General features: G+C 38.8%; 4 protein-coding genes across 5 annotated transcripts; 1 reads left to right on the top strand and 3 right to left on the bottom strand.

Moving 5' to 3' along the window:
• Nucleotides 1–188: 188 nt before the first annotated feature.
• On the bottom strand, nucleotides 189–1,103 carry c5h1orf74 (chromosome 5 C1orf74 homolog). Its single transcript, XM_031731421.2, has one exon. The coding sequence runs from the start codon at nucleotides 1,063–1,065 to the stop codon at nucleotides 271–273; it is 795 nt and encodes a 264-aa protein (XP_031587281.1). The 5' UTR covers nucleotides 1,066–1,103; the 3' UTR covers nucleotides 189–270.
• Nucleotides 1,104–1,301: 198 nt separating this feature from the next.
• Nucleotides 1,302–2,807, bottom strand: tomm6 (translocase of outer mitochondrial membrane 6 homolog (yeast)). The gene is made up of 3 exons (XM_031731423.2): nucleotides 2,639–2,807; nucleotides 1,501–1,629; nucleotides 1,302–1,357 (listed from the first exon to the last, which is right to left on the bottom strand). Exons 1-2 carry the CDS (start codon nucleotides 2,734–2,736, stop codon nucleotides 1,533–1,535), a joined length of 195 nt encoding a protein of 64 aa, XP_031587283.1. The 5' UTR covers nucleotides 2,737–2,807; the 3' UTR covers nucleotides 1,302–1,357; nucleotides 1,501–1,532.
• Nucleotides 2,808–2,862: 55 nt separating this feature from the next.
• LOC116313658 (ubiquinol-cytochrome-c reductase complex assembly factor 2) lies at nucleotides 2,863–5,547 on the top strand. The gene is made up of 4 exons (XM_031731422.2): nucleotides 2,863–3,037; nucleotides 4,522–4,596; nucleotides 5,208–5,274; nucleotides 5,382–5,547. Exons 1-4 carry the CDS (start codon nucleotides 2,900–2,902, stop codon nucleotides 5,489–5,491), a joined length of 390 nt encoding a protein of 129 aa, XP_031587282.1. The 5' UTR covers nucleotides 2,863–2,899; the 3' UTR covers nucleotides 5,492–5,547.
• A 908-nt stretch (nucleotides 5,548–6,455) lies between these two features.
• Nucleotides 6,456–9,508, bottom strand: tspo (translocator protein). Of its 2 annotated transcripts, none has more exons than XM_031731425.2 (4): nucleotides 9,396–9,508; nucleotides 7,551–7,726; nucleotides 7,296–7,434; nucleotides 6,456–7,193 (listed from the first exon to the last, which is right to left on the bottom strand). In XM_031731425.2, exons 1-4 carry the CDS (start codon nucleotides 9,483–9,485, stop codon nucleotides 7,020–7,022), a joined length of 579 nt encoding a protein of 192 aa, XP_031587285.2. In that variant the 5' UTR covers nucleotides 9,486–9,508; the 3' UTR covers nucleotides 6,456–7,019. The 2 variants fall into 2 exon arrangements, with proteins under 2 accessions (XP_031587285.2, XP_031587284.1); XM_031731424.2 differs by lacking the exon at nucleotides 9,396–9,508 and adding an exon at nucleotides 8,945–9,360.
• Between the last annotated feature and the right edge of the window lie 6,944 nt (nucleotides 9,509–16,452).

The raw sequence follows: 16,452 nt of genomic DNA, 5'->3' as shown, positions 1-16,452 counted from the left end.
GTAGTTTGACATCCCGCTCTAACAAAACACCTTTCTCTCACACTAGTCTTAACCTGAGTTATGTATAGTCAGGTCATGTTGCATTATAGTTGGTATTTTCATGAGTGAGGTCAATAACAATATAGTTAACTCTGATCAGGTGATCTCCATCTTGTGGAACCTGCCGCCCACGTCAATAACCCAACAGCTGTTTTGACAGTGTTTATTACAGTCATAAATAATCAAACATAACCCAGAGCATTTTGCTTTAAAGACAAAATTACATCATGTTCACAAACAAACCGAGGGCAGTGTGACTACAGATTGATTAATTGTGAGATCTTTCAGGAGGTTTTGCTGCGCAAATCTCTGCTGCAGACGGAGTTTCCAGGTCTCCAGGTCAGACTTTATCTCCTCTTGCAGAGCAGCTGGGACGCTGAAGGAATACAGACAACATCTGTGAGCTGCAGTATCTGGCTGCCATGTTGCTGAAGCCGTAACCACCGTGAGGGGAGTCATGGACAGACAGTTGTCGAAACTCTTCGTGTGATCAAACCAGTAAGTGACGGGGTAACCCAGTAACAGCCCAAACACAGTACACAGGTTCCACTCCTCACATTTCTCTCCGCCACTGAGAAGCCTCTCAACCTCGTCAAGCTGCTGCACCCCTCCCAGTAGAAGTAGTAAATCTTGTATCATGCACTTCAGGTCTCCCCTCAGCGGATCAGCGAGGGTGGGCGACTCCTGTGAGTGGCAGACATCAATCACGGCCACACTGCTCCCCTCATGAAGAACCTGCTCTAGATTTGACTTGACTGTGACCGGATTAACAATGAGACCATTTCCATTTAAATCCAGCGTGAGCAGCGATTTAGACACAAGCTGGAGAGACTGCAAAGAGCTCAGATAGTGCTCTACTTGTTCTGCGCAGGCACCGTTAATATCGTACAGAACAGCAGGCTTCAATCCCAAATCTACAGCTGACACCTGAGCAGCCAGGTCCAGACTCTGAGGAGCAGAGAGGGACTTTCTACCAGCAGACAGATACTTACGAGCAGCAGCAACAAAGAGCTCTGAAGCAGACATGACTGCATAAAAATCACGTCACACAAGACTGAGGAGTAAGCAGGACTAGAGATATTTCAATTTTAAGTAGCTGTTTAGCTGGAATCAAAGACAAAAAGTAAACTGCACAGTTGTAATCTACACTTACAAGAAAGGTTAAAAAAAAACACAACAACTAACAAATGGTCAAACAAAAGGTCAATGGATGTAACACAAGTAAACCAGACAAAAGTTTTCAAACTAAAACTAGTCATAAAAACTGTTTCATTAGTTTATTTGTGTCCACTGTTTCTTCTTTGTTGGTCCAGGATGCCTAAAGGAGAAGAAACATGTCAGTCAGAATAATCTGTAGAAAAACAGCAGTTATTCCGTGATAAATGCATTCTGCTTTTGTTCATTAGAGGTGTGCACACAGATCACACCTCTCTCCAGCTCTAATAAAGAAGATAACCTCACCATCATCCTGGTTGTGATGTATTTGGGTCACGCTATGTCACTGGCTGAGGAGACATCAGGTCGAAATCGGAGAGATTTCTTGCAACCCAAACACCAGCTGCAAACAAGCCCAAATTCACCAGAAGATTCCTTAACAAAAAAAAAAAAAAAAAGGTTTAAATAATCAGTAATCAACAGCATCAACAGCAACAATACCCTGTTCAATAACCTGTGGCTACAGGTTTTGCTGTGAGGGGAAATTTAAACCTAAATTTATAAGACCACAGGTATCTATAACCTCATCCATCCATTCATTTATATTCTTCTGTTTGTCCAGAGCTAGGCTAGGTCCTGGAGGCAGCAGCCTAAGCAGAGAAGCTCAGACTTCCCTCAGACCACCTGCTCCAGGTGGAATGCCAAGGCTTTCCCAGGTCAGCTGAGCGATATAACCTTTCCAGCATGTCTTGGGTCTACCCCACAGCTATAGGGAGGGCATTTTTTTTTTAAATATATGAATATATAAATATATCTTATAGGCTTCCCATCACACCTAGTATATCAGGTAAATGGCATTCACCTTAATTCTTGGGGAGCAAATATTTTGGCATATTTGGTACACAGATGTTGAGAATTTTCTAGCTCTGACAGAAATGAACCACACATTAAAGAAAAACAAAAACCCATCGCATGCTAATATGCAAACAATAGTAGGATCTTCCTCAAATCCGGTGTCCAGGTAATCCTACATAGGTTATAATGTGCTGCTGGGATCCAATTGCCTGAACAAATTGGCCACTAAACATTGACTAACTAGCTACCTGTCATACTCTATACATTAAGCTTCCTGATGCCCTTAGAGCAGAGACTATACTCTCCCTAAAGTTTGACAAAGTGGTTAATCGATTAGATTAGCCCATATCTTCTGTTCATTGATCAACAAACTAAAAATAACTATTACGCTGGTAATATTATCATACAACTCGATTAAACCGATGATCATAATTATAATTGTATTGCCTGTTTGTTTAGTTATAGTGTAGCCTAGTGAGCGAGAGGACAAGGACAGACTCCTCCATTGGCACACCAGTGCTAACGCTAGCAACACGGCTAATCGCCCCAAAAAACCCTCTTACTATCACTGCTGTCTGCTCAGTCTCACCTTCTGAAGTCGTTTCTATCTGTTGCGAACCGACAGGCCGAGCTGATCCACTCCATCACACCGGGGGAAGAGCCCTTTTTAGCGTTTGCCCCGCTCATGTTGCTAACGTGCGTCCTGGGGGTAGGAAAAGACAACGGCAACGAGGGCGAAGAGTCGAGGGGGAAGGTTTTAGATGTTACACAACTACGGTGTGCGATAAAGCTCAAACCAAAACGTACGTCCTCCTTGCTCCACTCAGGACGTGCTGTTACATGACCAAAGATGTCTGCGACCAGGTACCGTCGGTTTCTGAAGCTGTGTGAGGAATGGCCCAGAGACGAGACCAAGAAAGGCCGCGACTTGGGGACCTTTCTGCGGCAGAGAGTCGCCTCTGCCTTCCGAGAGGGTGAAAATACTCAGGTAATGAATTTTAGCTGGTAGCAACACACGGACTCCTCTCTGCTGTAAATAACCGAGGGAAGCTACGAGGACAGCTTAGAAGAGCAAGCAGCTGACAACCTAATCCAAAGCAGATTTCTGCGAACTACAAGCGAGTGACCAGTATTGACATGTTTGAGCCACTAATGTCCATCACTCCACCGCTGGTTTTGCAGCTGGGTCAATTTGAAATCATCTGGTGTTTAGAAAATTTTCTACTCAACCGCCTCTCATTTAAAATTTGGACATTTGTAATGATTGCTTTGAAATTTTAGCTTCATATATCAACCAGTGCCAGTTCCTGAATAGTTTACAGTTGCATCTTACAATAATGAAAAACCAAATTAGTAGAATAGTTACTAACATTACATTTCTTAGTCACAAAACTGAAGAAAATGTTTTCATTCAACTTAAATGCCTCACTTGGTATACAAAAAAAGTATCTGAAATAATAAGGTAAAATTTCACAGCAATCATTATGTGTCTAAACTTTAGATCATAAAGTATTTAAACAAATCTGAGATATTCAATGGATATATAAACTTGCTGGAATGGCGTCAGTGGACCACCTTTCACAAATATATCTTTAAAGGTGTTTGATGTATAAAGCTAAAATTTCACAGCAGTCATTATAAATGGCCAAATTTAAAACCATGAAAAGTTTTTGGTCGAACAGAAGGTCCACGATGATTTGAGATGGAATGACCCAGCTTGGATGCATCTTTGTTTTTCTTTTTCTTTTTTTTTTTCAATAAATCTTGAAAATAAAATAACTATCAGATTTTGCAACCAACTAAACAGTCTTTAATCTGTTTCTAAAACATCAAGTTTCTGAGAAGCCAACCATTTGAGCACTGTAAACTATAACATGTAAAAAATATAAGATATTTTGCCAAATAACAGCTAGGATAGGCTCCAGCCCACTGCCAACTCTGAACTGGATAAGTAGTAACGAAAAGGAATGGAAAAGGATGGTTTTTGATAATCATAGGTGTTTGATGCCAGCGGAATCTTAGGTGCCAACAAAACACTAGTTTATAGATAAAGGTTACACTGACTCGCAGCACCATCTTGTGGTACAAATTGGCATTACACTGAAGTTTTACCCTGGCTCTAGTTGAATTTCACCTGCCATCTCTTAAACACAGTACAAGCATTATTTTGCCTTTTGATTCTGTACTGTGTGTGATCTGACCAATAAGAATTAGATTTAAAAAATGTAACCCACAGACACCAGAGAGACGGTGGCACAGTGATTATTAATTTTTATGATGGCATAGTAGAGCACAAGCGTATATAGCATGGCAGTGCATCGCACATCCTCATGTCTTTTTTACGGAAACCAAAATGACCTGTTTGGACTTTAAAGTTGATAATTAAAATAATGAGAAGATTTTTTTTTTTCCATTTAAAACATGTTGAGTGAGTAAAATCACATCTTAACCACTTCAATGTTTCCCCACTAGATCTCAGATCCTGAGAAATGTGATCAGATGTATGAAAGTCTGGCACGGATTAACGGCAACATATACAGACAGCGGGTAAGTACTCATGCGCATATGTGAGGTGCATTTCAACTTTATTATATTTATTATATCATACGAAAAAGACAGTGCCTTCCTCTGCTGTCGTTAACCAGACATCTGTCACCTAGTGAATGACTTCTCCATTCTTTAAGATTGTAAAGGTGTAGTTACTTCTTTTCTTTTTTTTTTCCTGTGTGGAGATGATAAAGTGTGTTTACATTAAGTACAAAGGTCTAAACAAGCACACAAGGTTAATGGTTAAAAATAGTTAACCTTTAAATTTGAACTATAAAGACAGCAAGTGTTCACGTAAGATCCAGAGATCAGCAGATAGTCTGTCTTCCTTCTCTGAGTTACTCAACTATAAATAGGGAAGTTTTACTTACTAAAAAAAAGATTTTTGTAGGAAGACTATTAATTTGGCACATTGTTTTAAGGGGAAATTTTCCTTGTGCATGTGAAATGCAGAAAATGGGAAGCTGACTCCTTCAAATACTGTGCACACTCCAAATTATTTGAGTACATAATGAACTTTTATATAATATTTGACTTTTTTCATTTTGAAAGAAATTCCTGTGTGAAAACTTCTCGAAGGCAATAAGAATTTTTTTTCTTTCTCTCTTCAGTTTCCTCGTGTGAGAGACACGAGCTTCACTGGAGTCACAGTGGAAGAGTGTAGATTACTTTTGTCAGGTATGGACTCACATGTGGTGTCAATTCTCGGTTATTTACTAAACATAATGTTGTTATGAGGCCCCAGGAACTTGCTGTAACTTAGACCCAACTTTTACATTTTACAGGAACTATGCAAAATACGGACGAGGAAAAAAAGGGTCTGTGGAAGTCGTTAATGCAGAGATTCTCTTCTAAATCACCAGAAGACGTCCCAGAGAAACCTGCTGAAAAATAACTTTTTCTCCCAATCTTCTTTTCCTATATGTATAGAAATAAATCTTATTGTTATCATTTTGGACTCTTTTTAAAAAAAAAAAAAAAAATATATATATATATATATATATATAATATTTATTTAAATTGTAGCTTTACAAATATTTTTGGATAGATTTTGGTCCATATTGACATGACAGCATCACACAAATTTGTTGGCTGCACATCTATAATGAGTGTCCTGTTCCTCCACATCCCAAAGATGCCATATTAGACTGAGATCTGGTGACTGTGGAGGCCATTTGAGTTCAGTGAACTCACTTCCATATCCAAGAAGCCAGTTTGAGATGACTTGAGATATGCGATACATCATCCTCCTGAGACCAGCCTGAACTGTTGATACAAGGCAGGATGGAGACATACTTTCATGCCATTCACACCAAATTCTGACCATCATCTGAATGTTGCAGCAGAAATTGAGGCCTATCAGACAAGGCAACATTTTTCCAGTCTCGTTCAATTTTAGTGAACATGTGAACTGTAGCCTCAGTTTGCTGTTCTTAGCTGACAGAAGTAGCAAGCAGTGTGGTCTTCTGCTGCTGTAGGTCAGCTGCTGCAAGTTTTGTGAATATTCGCTGGTTGGATATTGTTGAATCAAACTAAATATTTTTATAAGCCTTCACTGGCTGTGTGGTGGAAATAACCCACAGTCATCAGTTTGTAAAATAACACTGTAATCTGTTAAGACTGTAACACCAGACTTCAATTTCCTGGAGTTTTTCTATTAGTTCAGACTTGAATTTTTACATATGATAAGAAATCTTACATTGAAACAAGTCTATAAAAACAATGTTGAAAAACATTTGGTCTACATCATGGCTGTGAGTTGGCTCACCAGGCAGGATTTAATCAGTTAAGCTTGTGTCTGATTGAGAAATGCACCTGACCGTTAACTCAAATTATTTACTTGCAAAAATGTTTGGTAGTCTAGTTTACACACAGTTTTATTATAAATTCACACTTTGAACATCGCTTCTTTAAGAAAAAAAGTTAAAAACTTTGTTTTAAACTGAACAATCAAAACTCCACATGATGGGGTGACTTAACTATTTTCAATGTAATCAGATATTCTGATCATATTACAGTTTTTCCTATTAGTAATGACATTTCTGACAATGCACAAATTCTTAAGGGATTTTTTTTAAGGAACAAAATAAATTTATTAGAAGCAGGCTGTTATACAGTATCTAAGCAGATAACATAATGCCTGCTCAGATCTAAAGTACTGCAGATGTTAAAGGGGATACCACTATTTAGAAATGACATCTTTATTTATTTTTCTTCTTTTTATTTTGGGCAACATATACGCAAGTATTAGTAAGTCTGTGACCAGCCAACAAGATCATAACAAAGCAGCTGGATAATAAAGTCAAAAGTTAAAAAGTGAGACTGACCTGTTTTTTTTATTAGTATTTTTTTTTTTTTTTTAATAACATTGTGTACGTGATTCAGAATATAAGCATGTTCTTCAAAACACACAGTCATGATCCCTACTCTTCTTTTTCCTCTGGGTTGTCTCTCCATATGCAGTAGTTGAGGCTAGTTGCAAGGCACAGCCAGCCCAGATAGGGCGCCAAGAGCATCGTGGCGGTGCGGCTGATGGGATACCAGGACATCATTGTGGCTCCAACAGTCCCAGTGAGAAGCACAATCTCAACGAGGGACTAAAAAGAACAGAAAGAGGGCATGTCAGTGACAGCGATGTATACAACTACACTGCCACACTTACCACACCCCTAATTATTTGTGTCCAAATTTAAATTTACCCATTTCAGCTTGTGTGCACCAAAGAAAATGGGAGTCCAGGCCCAATTCAGAGCTAGCTGTGTCCCATAAAGCCCGAGTGGAACTAGTGCATCCTCAGTGAAACCTCCAAGCTCCTTCCACACCAGGTATGAACCATAGCTGGAAGAGAAAGACAAAAAAAACAACAACAACAAAAAAAAAAAAAAACACACGGGATCATTAAGATAAGGAGGTTGCTTCACAGATAATGCAGAAATCAGTCACAATGTGCTTACCCCATGCCTGTGTACAGACACGTCCACACTACGGGGAATGCTTTGTTTGGTGGGCGCCACGATGGTTTCTTCAGGGTTGGGTACCAGGTATTTACCTCTTTGCGTGTGATATAACCACCGTAGAGCCCTCCCAGGTGTGGCAGGGCAGTGAACCCAGCTATTTGCAGCCACATTTTCTGAGATAAGAAAAAGACAGCCATTTAACTTCCGCTAAGGGTGGATATTCATAGGTATAAGTATCAAATTTTTCTGACTAATGCATCTGCTGTCCCATGACTGACTAAACAGGATTTGCAGTAACAGAAAAAGTGAGGATTCTGTTATGTGGACATCCTTGATCATTTTAGTTTTAGACTTTTTTTTTTTTTAAACAGTTTTTTAAATTTCAAGGTAGGCATTAGGCATATGTCAATTTCTCTGTTAAAAATTAAATTTAATAACTAACTGAAGCATGGCATCAGATTCGATTCGTGCAGACCAAATGGCCAGCCCTGTTACAGTTCAGCACAATAATAGACACTTGCACCACATAAATAAAAGTTTATACTTCATAACCAATGAAGACATGCTACTTATTTAAGAGTCAATACATCATTACACAACAGACGTTAAATCAAAGTATCACTGCTGTAAAGACCATTTTAAATCCGTAGCCAAAGCAACTGTCAACTAACATTACAAGGCTGAACCATTTCAACTTAATTACACCCCTGAGAGTTAACCAAACATAGTCCATATTCACACTGATCGACCTCTTTGCACTCATTAGCCTCAGAAATACAAGCTGTGGGCTATTTTTAAGTAGCATTCCAGTTTTTAATCAGTTATCATTGCATAGAAATGGCTCAAACAGTTTGTGCACTGTTACAGAATACTTGCTGGCCAGAAATAACAGGTCTTATGGGGGTATCTATACATGTAAACAAGATTTACCTTCGTACAGTTAAGGTTAATAGTCTGTTACCTTTACTGCTATTTTTAACAGGACATTTAAGCATTAAAAATGTATGTACTCAAGCTTAAATATACAAGTAAACGCATTCCTTTCCCTTGACATAATCCCCAAACCTTTTTATTTTAATAAGCAGGAAAAGAACAATACCCGCATGACTCTGTCGCTTTCATTTTCTTTCTTACAGCAACGTTACAAAAACACATGACTTTTACTATACATTTAAGCACGTTTTGCTGTTGTTCTAGCGCAGCAGTGAAACATGCTAAGTTAACGCTAATTAATTTTTCTTTTACGTGTTCGTGCTCCCAAACATTACGTTCGCTGACTTTCTGAGGTCACGCTGCACTTGAGTGACTCTAGGTCAAGGTTTGGCGGCGCAAAGTTGCGTTAATGCTAATGTTGATGTCAGGTCACGAGCAGACATAGCTTAACTTCTTACCTCACTCAGTGGGCAGCAGCGTACAGTATGAATGTCGTATCGAGGACTGAATCTACAAACATACAGCCAAATCTTTAAGCACACTGTTGAGCCGTGATATTGTTTGTGGAGTGGGCAGGGCCACCTTATCGGAGCAGTCAGAAACACTCCCCTGACACTCCCTGGATAACGAGTGCTACTTGCGCTACTGAGCCAAACAATGTCACGTCGCAGCGTAGTTACCAACGACTGGTCACGAGGATAACATCAGGAGTTGTTTAACGGTCGAAAAACCGGTTATTAGCTAAATAAATGTGTTGCATAAGGCCACGGTGACACAAATGTTTAAAAAAAAAACGCGAAAAACGTATTCGCTCAATGCTTTGTTTGTTGTCTCGTGTCCTTTTGGCCGAGGAAGCGCACGGAGCCTGTTATGTGACAGCAAAGATTACAAAAACGTCAAGATAGTTACCCTCCGTGTCGAATGGCAGGCGTTACAATGCTTTCCTTTCCTGTTCCAACAGCTTGTTTCCGCCACCGAAAAAAACTTCCCCCTACCCATAAGTTAAAATTTTGGGACATTATCGCTTTAGGTAGCTCAATATTTAAACTTACTAGTTGAAATTTTGGGGAAAATAAGTTCATATTTCTAGTCATCAAGTGAAAATGTTTAGACCACTTAAAATGTCATGTTTTCCCTACAGCAGGGAGGTCAAACACACGGCCCGGGGGCTAGAATCAGCCAGGATCCAATCCATCCCACTGACTGGCTTTAGAAAATGTGAAGGACATACATTTGAGACATTTTACTGTTTTTCCTTGTGTTCCGCCCCATGGCAATTCACATTGCACTGAAGTAATCAATTATAGATTTCTGTAATTTAATCATTTACTTTATTTACAATTTAAGCCCAGTCGTGCTGACAGACTTGTTTCATGACAGAATTTCTTTGTAATGTAGAAAAAACGAAAAATACCGTTAAAATTGTGCTTCTTTGTTTTATGTTAAGATTTTGCAGAGATTAATTATGTAGTTAAACTATTTTACACTGACAGAAATTGGAGTTTCACCAATCCTGCCCATATAAGATCAAAGTGAGCTGGATGTGGCCCACAGTGTAAAATGAGTTTTACATCCCTGCTTTATGAACTATGGAAACTTATTTCTATTAATTTTATTACCCTTTTTTATATATTATTTTTTTATATATTATATTTATATTTCTAATACTTACTGGTGGAGTATGCATGAGACATAACAAGATTGAAGTTGAGGAAATACCTCTCCCAGCCCTCTGTGTTCACATCACAATAATGTTGAGTAGCCGAGTACAGTTATGTCTTCATCTGTGCAGTTCTTGCAACACTACTTGTCTGTCTTCAAACCTCGCATGTCAGGTAAGGAAACAGATGCCAGTGTTGAGATCCAGTTGCATGAGCAGATTTCTGAGAGAGTGCAGAGAACTTCCTCTTTATGTTTGAAGCAATGACTGTAGAAAACAGAATGAAAAGCTGTAAAACTTGTGTAAATACAGTTAAAAGTCCAACATTTCTACTTATGCTTGTTTGTGGTGAGCAGCAGATCAAAAAATTTAGGATTATAAATGGCTTCAAGTGCACATTCAGGCCTGTGAGACTCATTCAAACACCCAGACACTGACACATGGCTCTGTGCTACACGCAGACATTTCTGCATCTCTGCTATTCCAAGACTCTTTATATATAGTTTATTTTATGTAATATTCAATACTGAACTGTAACTTTAGTCTTTTTCAAGGAAGCAAATTTGTATTCAGTGTTTTCATAAACGCCTTATTTTTATGGCTTTGCTAGTATGGAAGAACACACATGAGGTTTAAGGCCTGGACAAGTTTGAAACCTTTTCTCCTTCACAATGGAAAACTGCTGAAAATAAACATGGGTATCACTTTATCCAGCTTCTAATTTTATAAATTCTGCATTCAGCTTTGCAGCCTCCAATATTATTCAGATGCTGCTCATTTTACATTTTCACTTGTTTCCTCACTTTTCCCGGACACACTTGCATCTGGACATACTTTGTCAGTCAAAAACACTGTTAAACACAGTTACAACATATGCACAGTTAACTTGTTGGTTTGTGTCAAATAGTCTTGAGGGTGGAGTGTGCAGTGATTGAGTATTCTTCTACTTTATAGTGGAAGGTGTAAAACTGCCGCTATATTGAAAGTCCTATTTATGTGATCATTAGTATGATTGTGATGTTTGCTATTTAATTTAAAGAAACTCAGTCATTCTCTTTAACTACTCCAATTTCAGACCAGCTGGGAGGCTGTGGAAAATGTAAACAGAATGCAATGATTTGAAAACTTCATAAATTCATTTCTTTTTCACAATAGAACAGAAAACACAAAACACTTTTAAACTGAGAAAATGTACAATTCTAAGACAAAATAAGGTCATTTTGCATCTGATGGTAGCAACACGTCTGAAAAAATTTGGGACCGGGCCATGTTTACACTGTAGTGACAACAAACTGTAAACATCTGGGAACAGAGGAAACCAGCTGCTGGACTTTTGGGAGAGGAAGTTAAAGCCTCTCCCAAAGGGAGAGGGATGAGCTATTTAAACCCTTTGCAATTGACTAAGAAGCTCTGAATCTCTGAGATGCTTGTTTCATATTACTAAACTGTTGCCAATTAAACTAATTATTTGTAAAATGTTCCTCCAGCTGTATCTTTTTAGAAACACTTACTTTTCAGGCCCTTATTACACCTTTGTCAACTTTTTTGGGACATGTTGCTGCCATCAAATTAAAAAAAATAAGTACATTTTTGTTTGGTTGATTATTTCTTTGTTGTAACAATGGTTCTTGGCAATAAATTCTATACTTTTGGAAAGCCTGTTTATTTCCCCTTAAATGGTTTCAAATGTAAGGAGTTTATTTATTTGTAAATAATTATATTTGTGGGTTGAGCAGCAGATTTGAATATGTGCTACATCGGTCAGTTGGCATCTGCTTCAAGCACGCCACGTCTGACTGACCTGCATAGGGCCTGTGCCATAGGGCAACTTGAAGTTGCAAAACCAAGTTGCTGCATTATTTGGAGTGAACTGCACACAGCCAATCGCCATTCTCAAAGGGCTGCCAGGAGGCCTGTCATGACTGCCCTTCATCATCAGGCCTGTTTGCATTGGTCTTGCAACATGTGCAGTAGAACCTAAACAAGTAGAGGAACGTTATGTTCAATGATGAGTCCAGATTCTGCCTACAGCAGCTGGATTGTTCAAAGTGTGAAGAAGATGCAAAAAACACTATGCTGGTTGCTCCAACGATAAGGTAGCAGCTTTTGATGGAGGCAGAGTGATGGTGTTAGGACATATCTCCTTCACTGAAAAACAAAGCGTGCCATTATTGGAGGCAATCTTGATGCAGAGATATCAAGATAAGATTCTGCAACCAGTGGTAATCCCATATTACCACAATCTGGGAGACTATCACCAGGATTTGGGTATAGAAGAAGAAATAAAACCCCTAAAGGCCTTACTGGACTAGGTAGCACTTCATAATAATGTCACACTATTAAGCATTAGTAAAGTAAGGTATTAGCAAATTAGCATATCATTGGCGTATTATAATTACTCCTCCTTAGTGTGTCATTTATAAATACAGATATTCCAGCTTCTCTGAAATTGAGGTTGTACTTAAAGAGAATGACTGAATTTCTTTAAATGAAAACAGCACACATCATAATCATACCAATGATGACTTAAACAGGGCTTTAACTGCATCACTGCACACACCATCTTCAAGACACAACCCAACTGTGCATACACTGTAACTGCATTTATAAACAGTGTTTTCTAGACAAAGTATATGCAGTAGTAACTTAAAACTACAGTAATTGTTTATTTCATGTTTGGCTCGTGGCTCAAAGCTTCATTCTCTGGTATTTACAGCCCAGTTTAGCACACTGTGTCTTTAAAAAGTTGCACTGTTAAAATGACTCAGACTTCTTTGGGTAAGAAGATTCACATAAATCTGATTTTATGAAAAGGGAACTTATAGTTCAGTTAATGAGCAGAAATCATGAGTTGTACACCCCTGGGTATGTTTATTTCAGCATTTGAGTGAGTTTGATTATTAATAAATTTCAAAAATTGGCATGTAGTTTCCTGCGAGCAAAGCAGATGTGAGATTTTGTGCTGTAAGTTTTAGATGTGTAAACATGTAAAGTAATTATTTTTGAAAAATCTGTTTTTCCATGGCTTATGATATAGATAGCTTGACTGAAAAGTCAGTAGTCAGTGAGTGTCCTGAATACTCCTAAATTCTGACTCTCACTCCCCATTCATGCAAAATGAGTTGAAACTGGTGACTGAGCCAATACAGTCATCTGAAAAGTATTTACTGAGGTCACAGAGCCAAGTTCTTGTGTAATTTGGCACAGATAAGACAAAGAAGAAACGTTGTCTAATTACTTGTGGCCACAGTTCGATCTAATGCATGAATAAATGTTTGACTTTCTGTATTCTATACAGAAACGTAACATCTATATTTATTGTTAATGTGTGGTTTCATTCAAACTGTCAATCACTTTGTTACTGTGTGTTTTTAAAAACTGCAATACAAATCAAAGTTATGATTATTATTGTTACCATTATTATTAAAGTGGTCGGGTAAAAGGACTGGACTGCAAATGAGTGAAAAAGCAGACAAAACCCCCCCAAAAACTTTGAAAGACCTTCAGAAAACTACTTCAGAGATGCTGATAAGTGGATTTTGTCATCTTTGAACAGAGAGCAGTGGTTACCCAGTTTTATAAGCAACTTCCAACTTTCCAACTTTCTACATTGCAGATACATACAGAAGACATCAAGTATATGAAGCAAGATATATGGAAATGTGTAGCAAATACAAATTTGATAAATAACAAACCCTTGGCCTTCTCTCAATGAGCTTCATGTTATTGTCACCTGAAATGGTTTTCACTTCACAGGTGTGCCTTGTCAGAGTTGATTTGTGGAATTTCTTGCCTTCTTGGAAACCTGTGCTTTGGTCTGATGAGTCAAAATTTGAGATCTTTGCTTCCACCCACCGTGTGTTTGTGCTTGAATGGATGGTCTCTACATGTATGGTTGCCAGCGTGAAGCATGGAGGAGGAGGTGTGATGGTGTAAGGGTTTGCTGGTGACACTGTTGGGGATACACCACTGCATCCTGCGGTTTGCAATGCACTTGATGATTTTCATCTGTGGAAACCCATTCCATGAAGCTCTCTACGCCCTGTTCTTGAGTTAATCGGAAGGCCACATGAAGTTTGGATGACTGATCGTGGAAAGTTGGCGACCTCTGTGCACTATGTGCCTCAGCATTCCCTGACCCCACTCTGTAATTTTAGATGGCCTACCACTTCATGCTTGATGTTCCCAATCACTTCTACTTTGTTATAATACTACTAACTGTGTGGAATATTTAGTTGTGAGGAAATTCCATGGCTGGACTTGTTGCACAGGTGGCATCCTATCACAGTATCATGCTGGAATTCACTGAGCTCCTGGGAGCGATCCAGTCTTTCAAAAAGAATGGATCACTCTCACTTTCTTTATTTTTTTCCAACTTTGTTTTATTGATTTCAACCATGACATACAAAGTTAGCAACAACAAAGTCAATTTTGATTTCAGAACAATTGTATGTCCATTACACCCTCCAACCCCCCATCCCGAATTCTCCCTCTTCCAGGTCCACACTAGACAAGAAACCTCGAAGATCCAGTCTCCGCACATAAAAATATCTCAAGCCACATCATCCAGTCACACACCCATACACATACTGCACACACAAAAGAAAATGAGTAACAAGCATAACAAAAAAACCAAACAAAAGTTTATAATGTAGCCTCGCTCAGTTCACTTCAGTCTCGGGAAGTAAAGTAGTGGTGTCAACCAATAAGAGAAATGATTTCCAAGTTTTGTTAAATTTCCTAAGATTCTCACTTAAAGGTTCTATAAGTTTTTCTAACTTTAAGTTAAAGAGTACTTCCCTCACCCAGTGGTCGTGAGTTTGGGAGTGGGGAAGCTTCCACTTCAACAGAATAAGCCTCCGAGCTAGTAAAGTGGTAAAGGCTAAGGCCTGTTTGAGGGGGCCAGATAAGTTTAAATTGAGAGGAATGCTAAAAATTGCGGAGAGTGGGATAGGAGGGACAGTCGGCCATATGCTTGACTAAGTGTGTTGAATATATCCCTCCAAAATGCACTGAGTTTAGAACAAGACCAAAACATGTGGACATGGTTGGCAGGTGATAGTCCACATCTGTTACAGGCATCACTAAAGGTTGGATAGATTTTAGATAATTTTGCGTTTGTATAATGTACTTTATAGAACACCTTGCACTGAATCAAAGCATGACAGGCACAAATTGAGGACGAGTGAATCAATTTTAAAGCAGAATCCCACTGCTGTTCTGGCAGGGTTGTCTGTAGCTCTTCCTCCCATCTCAGCTTAGTAGGAGAAATAGATTTGGAAACCAATGCATCTAGTATTTTATACAAGGCTGATATAAGTCTGTTTTCATGAGGGTTCATCTGCAGGATGGTATCCAGATTTGTTTCTGGAGGCCGATTGGGAAAATGAGGGAACTGCTTTTTTACAAAATCTCTAGCCTAAAGATAACGAAAAAAATTGGAATTAGGGAGGTCCTATTTAGACGATAGGTCAGCAAAGGATAGAAAGGTGTCATGACTGTACAAGTCCTTAACAGTCCTAAGTCCTTTATCTTTCCAACTTCTAAAGGCCGCATCAGTGTTTGAAGGTACAAAATTGCAATTCTTTAGTAAAGGTGTTAGCAAAGACGGCCCAAGTAGCCCAAAGTATTTTCTGAACTGTCGCCAATAGTTACCATTTCCTTAGCTATTGGATTCTCCCCAACAAGGGTTGGAGAGAAAGGGAGTGGTGAGCTGAGTATTGATGATAATAAGTAACAGCTAGATGCTGTTTCCATTTGTACCCAGGCCGGTACGGGGAGGTCATTGTGAACCCAGTGTAAGAGTTTTTGTATGTTAGCTGCCCAATAGTAGTGTCTAAAATTGGGCAGACGAAGACCACCGTCATTGAATAGATTTACGAACTCTAGCTTGTTTCCCACCCCATATGAAATGTGACAGAATCTTTTCTAACTTACTGAAGAATGCTTTAGTAAGAAGAATAGGGACATGTTGAAAAAGACACGAGAATTTGGGGAGGACATTCATCTTTATCAGATTAACTCTTCCTGCCACTGACAATGGTAGTGAAGTCCAACGGTCACAGTCTTTCCCAACATTGTCTAATAGGGATAGAAAATTCTCCCTCTTTATTTTAGGTATAGAAGAAGAAATAAAACCCCACAGATATCTAAATCCGGTTTCTGTCCACTTAAAGGGTACTATGGAGTGGGGAAGAGCTCTGGCCAGGGAGTTGAGGGGTTGCAACTTGCTTTTTTGATAATTGAGCTTTCTTTCTTTCTTTCTTTCTTTCTTTCTTTCTTTCTTTCTTTCTTTCTTTCTTTCTT

The sequence above is a fragment of the Oreochromis aureus genome, linkage group 5 (assembly GCF_013358895.1).
Source record: "Oreochromis aureus strain Israel breed Guangdong linkage group 5, ZZ_aureus, whole genome shotgun sequence".
NCBI classification, from domain to species: Eukaryota; Metazoa; Chordata; class Actinopteri; order Cichliformes; family Cichlidae; genus Oreochromis; species Oreochromis aureus.
This window is presented reverse-complemented; position numbering and strand designations above follow the sequence as displayed.